The following is a 14,867-nucleotide window of genomic DNA, read 5'->3' on the forward strand; positions in this document are numbered from 1 at the left end:
CTTGTGTTATTATTCTTTGTGTTCTTGAACGTAGCCCTGTCTCTCATTTTTGTTCATCGATTTCAACTGTGTCTGTTTCTCACCTGGTCTCATCCAGCTCTCCCTGAGACACTCTCCCTGTGTCTCCCTATTTAGTTATTTCTGTTTGTATGCTTGTGAGATATTGTTTGACTAATAATGAAAAAACTGTTTACCTACCAGATCTATTCATTTTCAAATGTTGATTACTTGTCCTTGCCATTATCCTTCATCGGATGGTAAGACAAGACATGTGGAAAGAAAAATGTTTTGCAAACATATTATGGGGGTCACTGGTTTCCCTGGGCAGGGTTCCCTGGGCAAGAAAAGGTTGAAGACCTTCTAAAGCAAGCAATAACTAAATGTACTGAATATGACTCACATGCATTTCAATCTTTTACCCAGATTTTAGCAGAAGCATATTGTAAGGTTCTGCTTTTCTTTTCTTAGTCAACCTTGTGTTATTTTTCATTGTGTTCTTGAACGTAGCCCTGTTTCTTTGTGTTCTGGAACGTAGCCCTGTCTTTCATTTTTGTTCATTGATTTCACCTGTGTTCATTTCTCACCTGGTCTCATCAGCTTCCTATTTAGTTTAGTTTAGTTCTTTCTGTTTGTATGGTTGTGCGGTATTGATTGTATTTGACTACCAACCTGTGTTTGATCATTGCCTGCGACCATGATTCCTGCCCTCTGCGAAGGCGTAATAAACATCTGCCGCGCTCTACGCATGAATCTACACCTTTTTCTCGCTGAGAATTCATTACAGAATATTTAAAAACGCCATGGATTCAGCGGAGCTACAGTGGCGCCTAACCCAGCAAGAGGAGCGTATGGAGTATCCAAAACACATATTTACCTTCTTTAAAAAAAATGCCACCAGGCTACAGACAGCTCAAGAGGTATGCTTAGATATGCAGGAAAATATACATTTTTTACATAGACTTAAGCATAATGATTATAGGTATTTGAAAAAATGCGAAATTCTCAATTATGGGCGGGGGCCTAGCCCCCTTCAGGACCACCCTGCAGCCATCCTCATGTACTTTGTTCCCCTTCAGATGTTTTGGGGTGCATGATGCCCCTGGTGCACTCTACCTTTAAAAAGTTGACTCCTCATGGCCCGAGTGTTTTCTTATTATTGCAACAGATGGGCAATATTTAAGAACCTCAACGCCAGTACAGTGTTCATCCGTGCTCAATAAGTGCAGTCATGTCGTTGTAGCGTGCTTACGTATGCGTCAGTAATTTTCAGACGACTCCAGCAAATTGACTGCGTAAAACTCCAAGAAGAGGGGGTTTGTACAATTTGGTACTGTATTTGGGACACAGATTATCGGAACATATTTTACGTTATGTGAATTTAGATGATTCATGTATCTACCTATTTAAATACTCTCCCAGACTATTTGGAAACAACGAAGCCGCTTGTTCTTTAACCATCGACATGTTCAAGCGCGGATCTAAAAAACGACGGTCGAATCGCTCGGTAAGTAGAATGGCCAGAACTACAGGTTAAAACATTGTACTTAGTTTTTTTTTGTTTTTCAGTCCGTGGTATAGGCCTACTGTTTTCTGGAACGTACTTAAGACATTATTGACATACTCTTCGAAAAGCTATTATATCTAGTTAATTACTTACAAATAAAGATAATCAAAGTTGGCAGAACTAAATAGGCTATGTGGTTGTTTTTTTTTGCTAACGTTGTGTTATTCGGATTGGTTATAGACCTGCCTATGCGTTATGATATAATTGGACAAGTTGCTTTACTTCTCTTGATTTAGTTTACAGAATTCCATTCTTTGTTTTCTGAGTTGAGATGAATCATGGTTGCGTGGGAGGGGCGTACGGTCACCTACGTCATTGGCATTTACCTGCACAGGTTAGGCAGGCAACTTATAGCCCAAAGTATAGCCTTCTACTCACCGACCCCAGCCAGCACACTCTTAGGGAGATCTGTGTGACACACACTCATATTTTCTAAATGTACACACACTTGTTGCTCAAAGGCAAGGTAGTCTTTAAAAATGTTTTTATTTAAGAACATTTTCTCACCAATGCATTTGAGTTTACACATATGACTAGTGCCAGGGAGGACATTTTTTTTTCAGTAAGGGAGTTGAACCATTCAGTCATGGACTAGTATAGCTGTTGTTATACTAAACATCTGGCTTCTAGCATACTTGGAGCATTTCCAATGCCCTTAAAAGTGAATCCCACTATAATTATACTGGGCTGTTGGCATGTGGAACTCGCCACACACAACAGATCCACACTATGGTCCCATTTAGGGTCTGCTGTATTCATGACTGCTCTGTATCTACAGTATCGATTCTATAAGAACTTCAGTAGAAGGTGAAATGGTATGTGGACATTATATAAGACATTCATACATATACATTTTAAAGAGTTATTATTGCAATTTCAAGAAGGCACATAAAAAGGCATATCCAGGGAGTACGTGTCTCCTTTCCTCTGCAGGAGCTTCCAAAATGTGAATAAAGCTTTTAGTCAGCGTCATTTTAGTAGCCTGAAGCAATCCTCCCAATGGAAGCTAAAAACACCGGTAGTTAAGACATGCAAAAGCTGCAGAATTATGCCTACTCAGTTTTGTTATGAATCACTTGAAAGGGTGGTTTTGAGGTCAAGACACAACACAGTAAGCCAGCTGGTGAGCTAAGTTGGTGTCAGCCTCTCTTAGTCAAAGAGAGGATACATTTTCAGGAAGCAATAAAAGCATTCTTTGCAAAAAAATATATCCCACACTGAAGTACTTGTATTAAATCCCTATTGACGACAACAAATATTATCCCAGGTGTACAGTAGATGCATTTGAGGTAAAAACCTGAACACATCAACGTGCATCAAAGGTACAGAACCTGTGAATTGCAAAGATAAACAAAAGGCTGTATGATGTTAACATGCAGTATGGTATTGTCAACGCTCAAAAGGGATGGGGATATGTTCCTGACCATTCCCGAGAGAAGAGAAAGATGTGGTGTTTATGGTTAGGTGAAGCGTTTCCTGCAGGCTGTTTTTTTGATGTATCCAGCCCAGTGAGGAGTGTAACAACTCAACCCAACATGCCTTTAGTGATTTTGACTGCACAGGCCTGTGACCCATGACTTCTCCACTGTTAACGTTGAACTCCTCAAACACGTTGAACTCCTCAAACACAGAGGGAAAACTAAATGTAAAACATTCTGTTTTATGACTAAGCTAAACACCCTGCTGGCTCCATTCCAGCATCTGTTCTTATATGCATTGTAACAATGTTACTATATAGTTACATTGTTATAACATGAGTATAAGGAGGGGTGAAAGTAGAATACATTACTTCCCGGTAAGGGTCCACCTATGCGTGCACGCACTTGTCAAATAATCACTTCAGGGCTCCTTTACTAAGCTACCTTTCAACCCATTTAGTTCATTTGAGTCAGTAAGGCCTAATGCCCAGAGCACGTATTAGTGGCCGCAACCGGACTAGATTGTGAACGACTCTTGGCGGAATGCATTGCTTGACTGCCGTGAGGGTGATAAGCACAATGTTGTTTGTGAACTGCAACCCCCCCCCAAATGAATCCTCTTGAGTTTGTAGAGCAGAGGCTGTGTATGTTTTGGTTCTACAAAGCTGTATCCATCGTAACATTCAATAATCAATTCATTGCATTCATTCTTGCAGCATGCGATCAATTATGAGTTCTAAACATGTATTTTTCTTCTCTACACTCATGATCTATTTATTCCCTGCGTGCGCAATGACAGACAGTTGGTGGTTGAAGCACGTGTCCGGAGCCGTTGAGAAAGAAGAGGGTGTATTAATCCTGCTGTAGGGCTCATAGCGGCCAGCACTAGTAGGTCTAACGAACAACTAAAATGAACAAGTCACTCAGAAAAACGATTCATGACTCTCGAGTCAGTAAAAAGAGTTGTTAAAAAAAATAAAAACCTTTGCGAACTGCACATCACTAACGTACATCCACTGAGTGTACAAAACATTAAGAACACCTCTTTCCATAACAGACTGACCAGGTGAAAGCTATGATCCCTTATTGATGTCACTTGTTAAATCCACTTCATCAGTGAAGATGAAGGGTAGGAGACAGGTTAAATAAGGATTTTTAAGCCTTGAGACAATTGCTTCTGTATGTGTGCCATTCAGAGGGTGAATGGGCAAGACAAAAGATTTAACTGCCTTTGAAAAGAGTATGGTAGTAGGTGCCAGGCCCACTGGTTTGTGTCAAGAACTGTAACACTGCTGGGTTTTTCATGCTCAACAGTTTCCCGTGTGTATCAAGAATGGTCCACCACCCAAAGGAAATCCAGCCAACTAGACACAATTGTCAGCATCCCTGTGGAACGCTTCCGATACCTTGAAAAGTCCATGTCCTGACGAATTGAGGCTGTTCTGAGGGCAAAAGGGGGGTGCAACTCAATATTACGAAGGTGTTTCTAATGTTTTGTACACTCATTGTATTTTCAGCCTCCAAACAGTGGTGAATGGAAAGAAACGTCTGTTACACAACATTTTGGCAATTGTCATTACGCTCTTAGAAGAAAAGGTGTTATCCAGAACCTATAATGGTTCTCCGGCTTTCCCAAATAGAAAAACCCTTTTGAAGAACCGTTTTTTGATCCAGGTAGAACCTTTTTTGGTTCCATGATGAACCCTTTCCACAGAGGGTTCTACATGGAACCCAAAAGGGTTCTAACTGAAACCAATAACGTTTGGTAACCATTTTAGAACCCTTTTTTCTAAGAGTGTAGGCCAGAATCTATGCATCCACTGCTGTCCGCGTGTCTCAGCCACTCATCTCTGCCTTGTCAAAATGTCAGTGTTCTCGTTGAACCACATCTCATTATGGAGTGTAGGCTATACCACCCATTTTCAAGACCTTTCGCAAATTGTAATGAGGTAATGATATATAGTTGTATAATAACTGTAGGCTTTCTTGATTTTATTTTTAATTATTGTCATAGGCTCATGTTTTTACTGGTACGGCATCCCCCAATATTTATTTTGCCAGTACCCCAAAGTGTTACCCAAAATTGCCATTACAGTCGTGGCCAAAAGTTTTGAGAATTACACAAATATTAATTTCCACAAAGTTTGCTGCTTCAGTGTCTTTAGATATTTTTGCCAGATGTTACTATAGAATACTGAAGTATAATTACAAGCATTTCAAAAGTGTCAAAGGATTTTATTGACAATTACATGAAGTTGATGCAAAGAATCAATATTTGCAGTGTTGACCCTTCTTTTTCAAGACCTCTGCAATCTGCCCTGGCATGCTGTCAATTAACTTCTGGGCCACATCCTGACTGATGGCAGCCCATTTTTGCATAATCAATGCTTGAAGTTTGTCAGAATTTGTGGGTTTTTGTTTGTCCATCCGCCTCTTGAGGATTGACCACAAGTTCTCAATGGGATTAAGGTCTGGGGAGTTTCCTGGCCATGGACACAAAATATCGACGTTTTGTTCCCGAGCCACTTAGTTATCACTTTTGCCTTATGGCAAGGTGCTCCATCATGCTGGGAAAGGCATTGTTCGTCACCAAACTGTTCCTGGATGGTTGAGAGAAGTTGCTCTCGGAGGATGTGTTTGTACCATTCTTTATTCATGGCTGTGTTCTTAGGCAAAATTGTGAGTGATCCCACTCCCTTGGCTGAGAAGCAACACCACACATGAATGGTCTCAGGATGCTTTACTGTTGGCATGACACAGGACTGATGGTAGCGCTCACCTTGTCTTCTCCGGACAAGCTTTTTTCCGGATGTCCCAAACCATTGGAAAGGGGATTCATCAGAGAAAATTACTTTACCCCAGTCCTCAGCAGTCCGATCGATCCCTGTACCTTTTGCAGAATAGCAGTCTGTCCCTGATGTTTTTCCTGGAGAGAAGTGGCTTCTTTGCTGCCCTTCTTGACACCAGGCCATCCTCCAAAAGTCTTCGCCTCACTGTGCGAGTAGATGCACTCACACCTGCCTGCTGCCATTCCTGAACAAGCTCTGTACTGGTGGTGCCCCGATCCCGCAGCTGAATCAACTTTAGGAGACGGTCCTGGCGCATGCTGAACTTTCTTGGGCGCCCTGAATCCTTCTTCACAACAATTGAACCGCTCTCCTTGAAGTTCTTGATGATTCTATAAATGGTTGATTTAGGTGTAATCTTACTGGCAGCAATATCCTAGCCTGTGAAGCCCTTTTTGTGCAAAGCAATGATGACGGTACGTGTTTCCTTGCAGGTAACAATGGTTGACAGAGGAAGAACAATGATTCCAAGCACCACCCTCCTTTTGAAGCTTTCAGTCTGTTATTCGAACTCAATCAGCATGACCGAATGATCTCCAGCCTTGTCCTCGTCAACACTCACACCTGTGTTAATGAGAGAATCACTGACATGATGTTAGCTGGTCCTTTTGTGGCAGGGCTGAAATGCAGTGGAAATGTTTTTGTGGGGTTCAGTTCATTTGCATGGCAAAGAAGGACTTTGCCATTAATTGCAATTCATCTGATCACTCTTCATAACATTCTGGAGTATATGCAAATTGCCATCATACAAACTGAGGCAGCAGACTTTGTGAAAATGAATATTTGTGTCATTTTCAAAACTTTTTGTCACGACTGTACATGACTATGATGGCACTGGTCAGCTTTTAGGTTCAACCCTTTACCCAACTTTGTGGCCCTCACAATCTATCTGACTGCTGTGTTCACATAGTCATGACATGCATGAGCCTGAGAACAAACACACAATATCTGATCCCCACCTTGTAATAACAAAAAATGCTTTTTAGATAAAGCTGATATCAAGGTCATAGGCAGTAACTAAAGTAGGATGTGTGTATACAGTTGAAGTCAGACGTTTACATACACCTTAGCCAAATACATTTAAACTCAGTTTTTCACAATTCCTGACATTTAATCCTAGTAAAAATTCCCTGTTTTAGGTCAGTTAGGTTCACCGCTTTATTTTAAGAATGTGAAATGTCAGAATAATAGTTGAGTGATTTATTTCAGCTTTTATTTCTTTCATCACATTCCCAGTGGGTCAGAAGTTTACATATACTCAATTAGTATTTGGTAGCATTGTCTTTAAATTGTTTAACTTGGGTCAAATGTTTCGGGTAGCCTTCCACAAGCTTCTCACAATAAGTTGGGTGATTTTTGGCCCATTCCTCGTGACAGAGCTGGTGTAACTGAGTCAGGTTTGTAGGCCTCCTTGCATGCACACTCCTTGCACGCTTTTTCAGTTCTGCCACAAGCTTCCTACAATAAATTGGATGAATTTTGGCCCATTCCTCGTGACAGAGCTGGTGTAACTGAGTCAGGTTTGTTGGCTTCCTTGCTCGCCCACGCTTTTTCAGTTCTGCCCACAAATGCTCTATCTGATTGATGTCAGGGCTTTGTGATAGCCACTCCAATACCTTGACTTTGTTGTCCTTAACCCCTCTAGGGTATGTGGGACGCTAGCGAAATTCAAATACAGAAATTCAAATACAGAAATACTCATTATAAAAATTCAGAAAAAATACAACTATTTTACATAGGTTTAAAGATTAACTTCTTGTGAATCCAACCACGGTGTCAGATTTCACAAATGCTTTACGGCGAAAGCATACCTTACAATTATTTGAGAACAAAGCCCAACAGACAAATCATTACAAACGGTAACCAGCCAAGTAGAAGAGTTACACAAGTCAGAAATAGAGAGAAAATTAATTACTTAACTTTGATGATCTTCATATGTTCAAATGTTCCTTTTGTTCGGTAGTCGATCTTTATATCTGAAAACCTCCGTTTTGTTCTCGCGTTTCTTCAGTAATCCACAGGCTCAAACGCAGTCATAACAGGCAGACAAAAAATCCTAATTGTATCCGTAAAGTTCATAGAAACATGTCAAACAATGTTTATATTCAATCCTCAGGTTGTTTTTAGCCTAAATAATCGATAATATTTCAACCGGACCATAACGTTGTCAATAAAAAAGGTAAACAAGAAAGGCACTCGCCGGTCGCGCGCATGAAAAAGCTCTGACACGGCAGGGTCCACTCATCCAGACTGCTCTTACTCCCTCATTTTTCAGAATACAAGCCTGAAACAATTTCTAAAGACTGTTGACATCTAGTGGAAGGCATAGGAACTGCAATTTGAGTCCTAAGTCAATGGATACTGTAATGGCATTGAATAGAAAACTACACACAAAAAAATCCTACTTCCTGAATGGATTTTTCTCAGGTTTTCGCCTGCCAAATAAGTTCTGTTATACTCAGACATTATTTTAACAGTTTTGGAAACTTTAGAGTGTTCTATTCATATCTACTAATTATAAGATATGCATATCTTCTGGGCCTGAGTAGAAGGCTGGTTAATTTGTGCACGCTTTTCATCCAAAATTCCAAATGCTGCCCCCTACCCTAGAGAAATAAGCTATTTTGCCACAACTTTGGAAGTGTGCTTGGGGTCATTGTCCATTTGGAAGACCCATTTGCAACCAAGTTTGAACTGATGTCATGAGATTTTGCTTCAATATAGCCACATCATTTTCCTACCTCATGATGCCATCTATTTTGTGAAGTGCACCAGTCCCTCCTGCAGCAAAGAACCCCACAACATGATGCTGCCACCCCGTGTTCTTTGGCTTGCAAGCCTCCCCCTTTTACCTCCAAACATAATGATGGTCAATATGGACAAATAGTTATATTTTTGTTTCATCAGACCAGAGGACATTTCTCCAAAAGGTACGATCTTTGTCCCCATGTGCAGTTGTTAACCGTAGTCTGACTTTTTTTATTGCGGTTTTGGAGCAATGGCTTCTTCCTTGCTGAGCGGCCTTTCGGGTTATGTCGATCTCGGACTCATTTTACTGTGGATATAGATACTTTCGTACCCGTTTCCTCCAGAATCTTCACAAGGTCCTTTGCTGTTGTTCTGGGATTGATTTGCACTTTTTGCACCAAAGTACGTTCATCTCTAGGACACAGAACACATCTCCTTCCTGAGCGGTATGATGACTGCGTGGTCCCATGGTGTTTATACTTGCGTACTATTGTTTGTACAGATGAACGTGGTTGTTAGGTATGTGTAACTGGCTGTAAGAGAGTCAGGCACGAGAGCAGAAGCTGGGTAGCCAAAGGAGCCTTTTATTTTGGCGAACAAAAACCCACGGCACTAAGAACACTAAACACAATATGAGTTGACATAACCCAGTGCAAACCAGTCTTAACGTGCACATACACGAAACAACAAACAATTCCACACACGGACATGGGGGGGGAACAGAGGGTTATATTCACGTCTAATGCTGAGGAAATTGAAACCAGGTGTGTAGGAAGGCAATACAAATGGAAAAATGAAAGGTGGATCGGCGATGGCTAGAAAGCCGGTGACATCGACCGCTGTAAGCCGCCCGAACAAGGAGAGGAACCGACTTCGGCGGAAGTCGTGACAGTGGTACCTTCAGGCATTTGGAAATTGCTCACAAGAATGAACCAGACTTGTGGAGGTCTACAATTTTTTTTCTGAGGTCTTAGCTGATTTCTTTTGATTTTCCCATGATGTCAAGCAAAGAGGCACTGAGTTTGAAGATAGGCCTTGAAATACATCCACAGGTACACCTCCAGTTGACTCAAATTATGCAAATTATCCTATCAGAAGCTTCTAAAGCCATGACATAATTTTCTGGAATTTTCCAAGCTGTTTAAAGGCACAGTCAACTTAGTGTATGTAAACTTCTGTCCTACTGGAATTGTGATACAGTGAATTATAAGTGAAATAATCTCTGTCAACAATTGTTGGAAAAATTACGTGTCATGCACAAAGTAGATGTCCTAACTGACTTGCCAAAACTATAGTTTGTTTACAAGAAATTTGTGGAGTGGTTGAAAAAGAGTTTTAATGACTCCAACCGTGTATGTAAACTTCTGACTTCAACTGTATGTCACACATGCAGTTTATTACCTCACTTCCTTCGTCAGCAGTCCCCACCCATCACATCTCCTACTTCAGAAAGCAAAATAGCCTAACCCACTGCAGGGCCATAAACCTGATGCATATTATCTCTTTCTAGGAGATGTGAAGGAAACACATGAAACCCACAATAATCCACTTTAATTTGACTTAGTATGTGAGAGTTTTCTTGACATCATCTCCTTCACATGTTCTCTAGCACATGATGCATTTCTCCTCCCTGCTCTTGTCTTCATTCATGGAAAAATAAGCTAAAGGAGCCAAAGTTGTATGATGGATCTGAAGTTTCCATTACAAACGTTATTCGTCATGGTAATGATATGCAGATAACATCCCTTCTCTCTCTGTTTGCACCATGAAGTTAATTAGAACCAGCATGGCAGGTTTGGATGCATTTCTTTCTGGATCAGTTTACAGATGGGACTGTTCTACTACCGGCTTTTACTCCATGAGCAGAATGGATCAGCTTTATGAGGACGGCGTTTGACCTTGTGTTTCTTGTTTATGCACTATTATAAAGGAATTCATATGCAGTACATAAACTCAAGGCCTAGAACCATTATCTGAACATATGACTCCTGGCATTGATCAACTCACATAAATGTTTACATTGATTTTAAGGTCAGAGAGCAGTGTGCTTTTATCGTCTATGTTTGGGATTTCACTGCTGAGTACAGTGCATTCGGAAAGTATTCAGACCGTTAGAACTTTTTCACATTGTGTTACGTTACAGCCTAATTATAAAATTGATTAGATTGTTTTTTCCCCTCATCAATCTACACACAATAGCCCATAATTAAAAAGCAAAAACAGGAAACCGTAAATATCACATTTACGTAAGTATTCAGACTAGAGGTTTACTGATTATGATTTTTCAACGCCGATACCGATTTTTGGAGGACCAAACAAAGCCGATGCCGATTAATCGGCCAATTTTTAAAAAAAAAATGTATTTGTAATAATGACAATTACAACAATACTGAACGAACACTTATTTGAACGTAATATAATACATTTTAGCCTCAAATAAATAATGAAACATGTTCAATTTGGTTTAAATAATGCAAAAACAAAGTGTTGGAGAAGAAAGTTAAAGTGCAATATGTGCCATGTAAGAAAGCTAACGTTTCAGTTCCTTGCTCAGAACATGAGAACATATGAAAGCTGGTGGTTCCTTTTAACATGAGTCTTCCATATTCCCAGGTAAGAAGTTTTAGGTTGTAGTTATTATAGGAATTATAGGACTTTCTCTCTATACGAATTGTATTTCATATACCTTTGACTATTGGATGTTATTATAGGCACTTTAGTATTGCCAGTGTAACAGTATAACTTCCGTCCCTCTCCTCGCTCCTGCCTGGGCTCAAACCAGAAACACATCGACAACAGCCATCCTCGAAGCAGCGTTACCCATCGCTCCACAAAAACACAACTACTCCAAGTCTCAGAGCGAGTGACTTTGAAACGCTATTAGCACGCAACCCGCTAACTAGCTAGCCATTTCACATTGGTTACACCAGCCTAATCTCGGGAGTTAATAGGCTTGAAGTCATAAACAGCACAATGCTTGAAGCACAGCGAAGAGCTGCTAGCAAAATGCACGAAAGTGCTGTTTGAATGAATGCTTACGAGCCTGCTGGTGCATACCATCGCTCAGTCAGACTGCTCTATCAAATCATAGACTTAATTTTAACATAATAACACACAGAACTACGAGCCTTAGGTCATTAATATGGTAGAATCTGGAAACTAAACAAAACGTTTTATTTCAGTGAAATACGGAACCGTAACGTATTTTATCTAATGGGTGGCATCCCTAAGTCTAAATATTCCTGTTACATTGCACAACCTTCAATGTTATGTCATAATTACGTAAAATTCTGGAAAATTAGTTTGCAACGAGCCAGGCGGCCCAAACTGTTGCATATACCCTGACTCTGCGTGCAATGAACGCAAGAGAGGTGACACAATTTCACCTGGTTAATATTGCCTGCTAACCTGGATTTCTTTTAGCTAAATATGCAGGTTTAAAAATATATACTTCTGTGTATTGAGTTTAAGAAAGGCATTGTTGTTTATGGTTAGGTACACGTTGGAGCAACTACAGTCCATTTTCGCAAATGTGCACCGCATCGATTATATGCAACGCAGGACACGCTAGATAAACTAGTAATATCATCAACCATGTGTACTTAACTAGTGATTTATGATTGATTGTTTTTTATAAGATAAGTTTAATGCTAGCTAGCAACTTACCTTGGCTTCTTACTGCATTTGTGTGACAGGCAGGCTCCTCGTGAGGCAGATGGTTAGAGCGTTGGACTGGTTAACTGTAATGTTGCAAGATTGAATCCCCGAGCGGACAAGGTAAAAATCTGTTGTTCTGCCCCCGAACAAGGCAGTTAACCCACTGTTCCTAGGCCGTCATTGAAAATAAGAATGTGTTCTTAACTGACTTGCCTAGTTAAATAAAGGTGTAAAAAATCTAATCGGACAAATCGACGTCCAAAAATACAGATTTCCGATTGTTATGAAAGCTTGAAATCTGCCCTAATTAATCGGTCAACCTCTAATTCAGACCCTTCACTCAGTACTTTGTTGAAGCACCTTTGGTAGTGATTACATCCTAGTCTTCTTGGGTATGGCGCTAAAAGCTTAGCACACCTGTATTTGGGGAGTTTCTCCCATTCTTCTCTGCAGATTCTTCATGTGCCTTTTACTGAGGAGTGGCTTCTGTCTGGCCACTTTACCATAAAGGTCTGATTGGTGGAGTGCTGCAGAGATGGTTCTCCTTCTGGAATTTAACCATCCCCACAGAGGAACTCTGAAGCTTTGTCAAAGTGACCATCTTGTTCTTGGTCACCTCCCTGACAAAGGCCCTTCTCCCCTGATTGCTCAGTTTGGCCGGGCGGCCAGCTCTAGGAAGCGTCTTGGTGGTTCCAAACTTCTTCCATGTCAGAATGATGGAGGCCACTGTCTTCTTGAGGACCGTCAATTCTGCAGACATTTTTTTGGTACCCTTCCCCAGATCTGTGCCTCGGCACAATCCTGTGTCGGAGCTCTACCGACAATTCCTTCAACCTCATGGCTTGGTTTTTGCTCTTACATGCACTGTCAACTGTGGGACCTTATATAGACAGGTGTGTGCCTTTCCTTCTTAATTTTTAAAATCCATTTTAGAATAAGGCTGTAATGTAACAACATTTGCAAAAAGGGAAGGGTTCTCAATACTTCCCGAATACCCTGTATACTGATTTAACCACACTTGTACTGAACCGAACAGTACTGTACTGGCCTAACAGTTGTTAGCTCACATTTTATGCGTCTTTATTGCATTTACTTATGCTCCTTCTCTGCAGGCTTTGTACAGTATATAGTACTTCTGTTATTTGCTCTAACCACAATGCATGATTTGCATGCCCTCTCTCTCCATTCCTCTCTTCTCACCCCAGTATTCTAATCTTCCATTTGTCAATACAACATGATTGGTATTTTCCTCCCCTGTTTTTCTCTCTGTATTTATGACACACTTTCCCAGGAAGTCCCATGCTCTGGTGGAGAGTTGCACATGTCAAGGATCAGTGAGTATGGCAGAGGGCAATGTGGCTTCACTAGCTGTTTGTTTTAGCACACGTGTTAACATGGGTCGCCGCATTCCCCAGAGACAAAAGAGTCAGCTCTCTGACTGTGAGAGACTATGTGTAGTTATGTGTGAGCGTGTGTGTTCAGTACAAGGTATGAAGTACAAAACAGATATTTTCATGTTTGAATTCGTATTTTATTAATAGCAACTTGGAGGGGAACGTTTGACGAGGACTTACTTTCTCAGTACTCCGTACAGTTGGGCTTGTGTGATTAGAGTTGGGGGGTTTCCCCCTCCCTGTCCCCCTGAGATCAGTCACCATGTCTGAAAGTTCTGTTAGCAAATGAGAACAGAAAGGTCCAGTCACCCAGAAGTCGTTTGTACAGTTCCTTTATCCCCACCTTCTTGCCATTTTACATTTGTGTGTATACACAAGACGTTCAAACGGGCTATGTTTAACTTTTTAATTTATGTTTCTACCTTGTACTGATTGATTTAGATAACTTTGAGTAATTATGTCTGTGTGTGAGCATGCATGTACATGTCCTTATGTAGATATTAAATCACACACCAGATGCAATAAAATGGTATGTGAACCATTCAATGTTCTTTCCTTAGCTTGTGACTGTTTCATGTGGGCTAACCTGTTGATGCTGTTCATAGATTGGGCATCTGAGCTCAGAGCAGGGGGGGTGGTGCCATTGGTAGGTTGGTGTTGAAGTGTCTCAGTGGTGTAGTTTCTCAATGACACACAAACATCACAACATCTGGACTCAGTGAAGGAATAGGCTCATTGATGAAAATAGTGAAATACAGACAACAACATCCAACAGATTGGTCTATTGTAGCATTGTTAGCACTGCAGCCCCATCATAATAACCCAGTTTCACAAGCAATAAAAACCCAAATGGTATAACTGGCTTGACGTGAATACTAACATGACATTTACCCTATGTACTGATATGTGGTTTGAGAACAAAGTTGAACAGGTATTCACAGGTGCCTTCCAATTCCCGTATCACATGGGTTTGGTTTATTTGGGTGTGTGTATGTGAGAGAGAAGGATAAGTGGTATGTCTGCATGTCTGTGTAGTTTGTGAGATTGCTCGAGGGAGTCTCCAGTTTTTTGGCACCGTTCTTGTTTCGTGGCAGGGATTATCTCTCCCTGTCTCTCACTTATCTAAAAAATATTGTTTTGTTAACTACCCCATCCTTCCCTTTCTATTGTTTGAAGGGCTGGCTAATGTTTTGCACAATGAAACAAGAGTACACTGACAAATTGTCATGTACACCACACA

General features: G+C 40.7%; 1 protein-coding gene across 1 annotated transcript in view; it reads left to right on the plus strand.

Annotated features, from left to right (window-relative positions):
• Positions 1-1,258: 1,258 nt before the first annotated feature.
• The window catches only part of LOC139416677 (prickle-like protein 2), a 47,265-nt gene continuing 33,656 nt past the window's right edge, over positions 1,259-14,867 (plus strand). The window contains exon 1 of the mRNA XM_071165631.1: positions 1,259-1,504. Within this exon, the coding sequence (XP_071021732.1) occupies positions 1,463-1,504 (42 nt within the window). The 5' untranslated portion in view covers positions 1,259-1,462. The remainder of the gene's footprint in view (positions 1,505-14,867) is intronic.

Source organism: Oncorhynchus clarkii, chromosome 9 (genome assembly GCF_045791955.1).
Source record: "Oncorhynchus clarkii lewisi isolate Uvic-CL-2024 chromosome 9, UVic_Ocla_1.0, whole genome shotgun sequence".
NCBI lineage: Eukaryota > Metazoa > Chordata > Actinopteri > Salmoniformes > Salmonidae > Oncorhynchus > Oncorhynchus clarkii.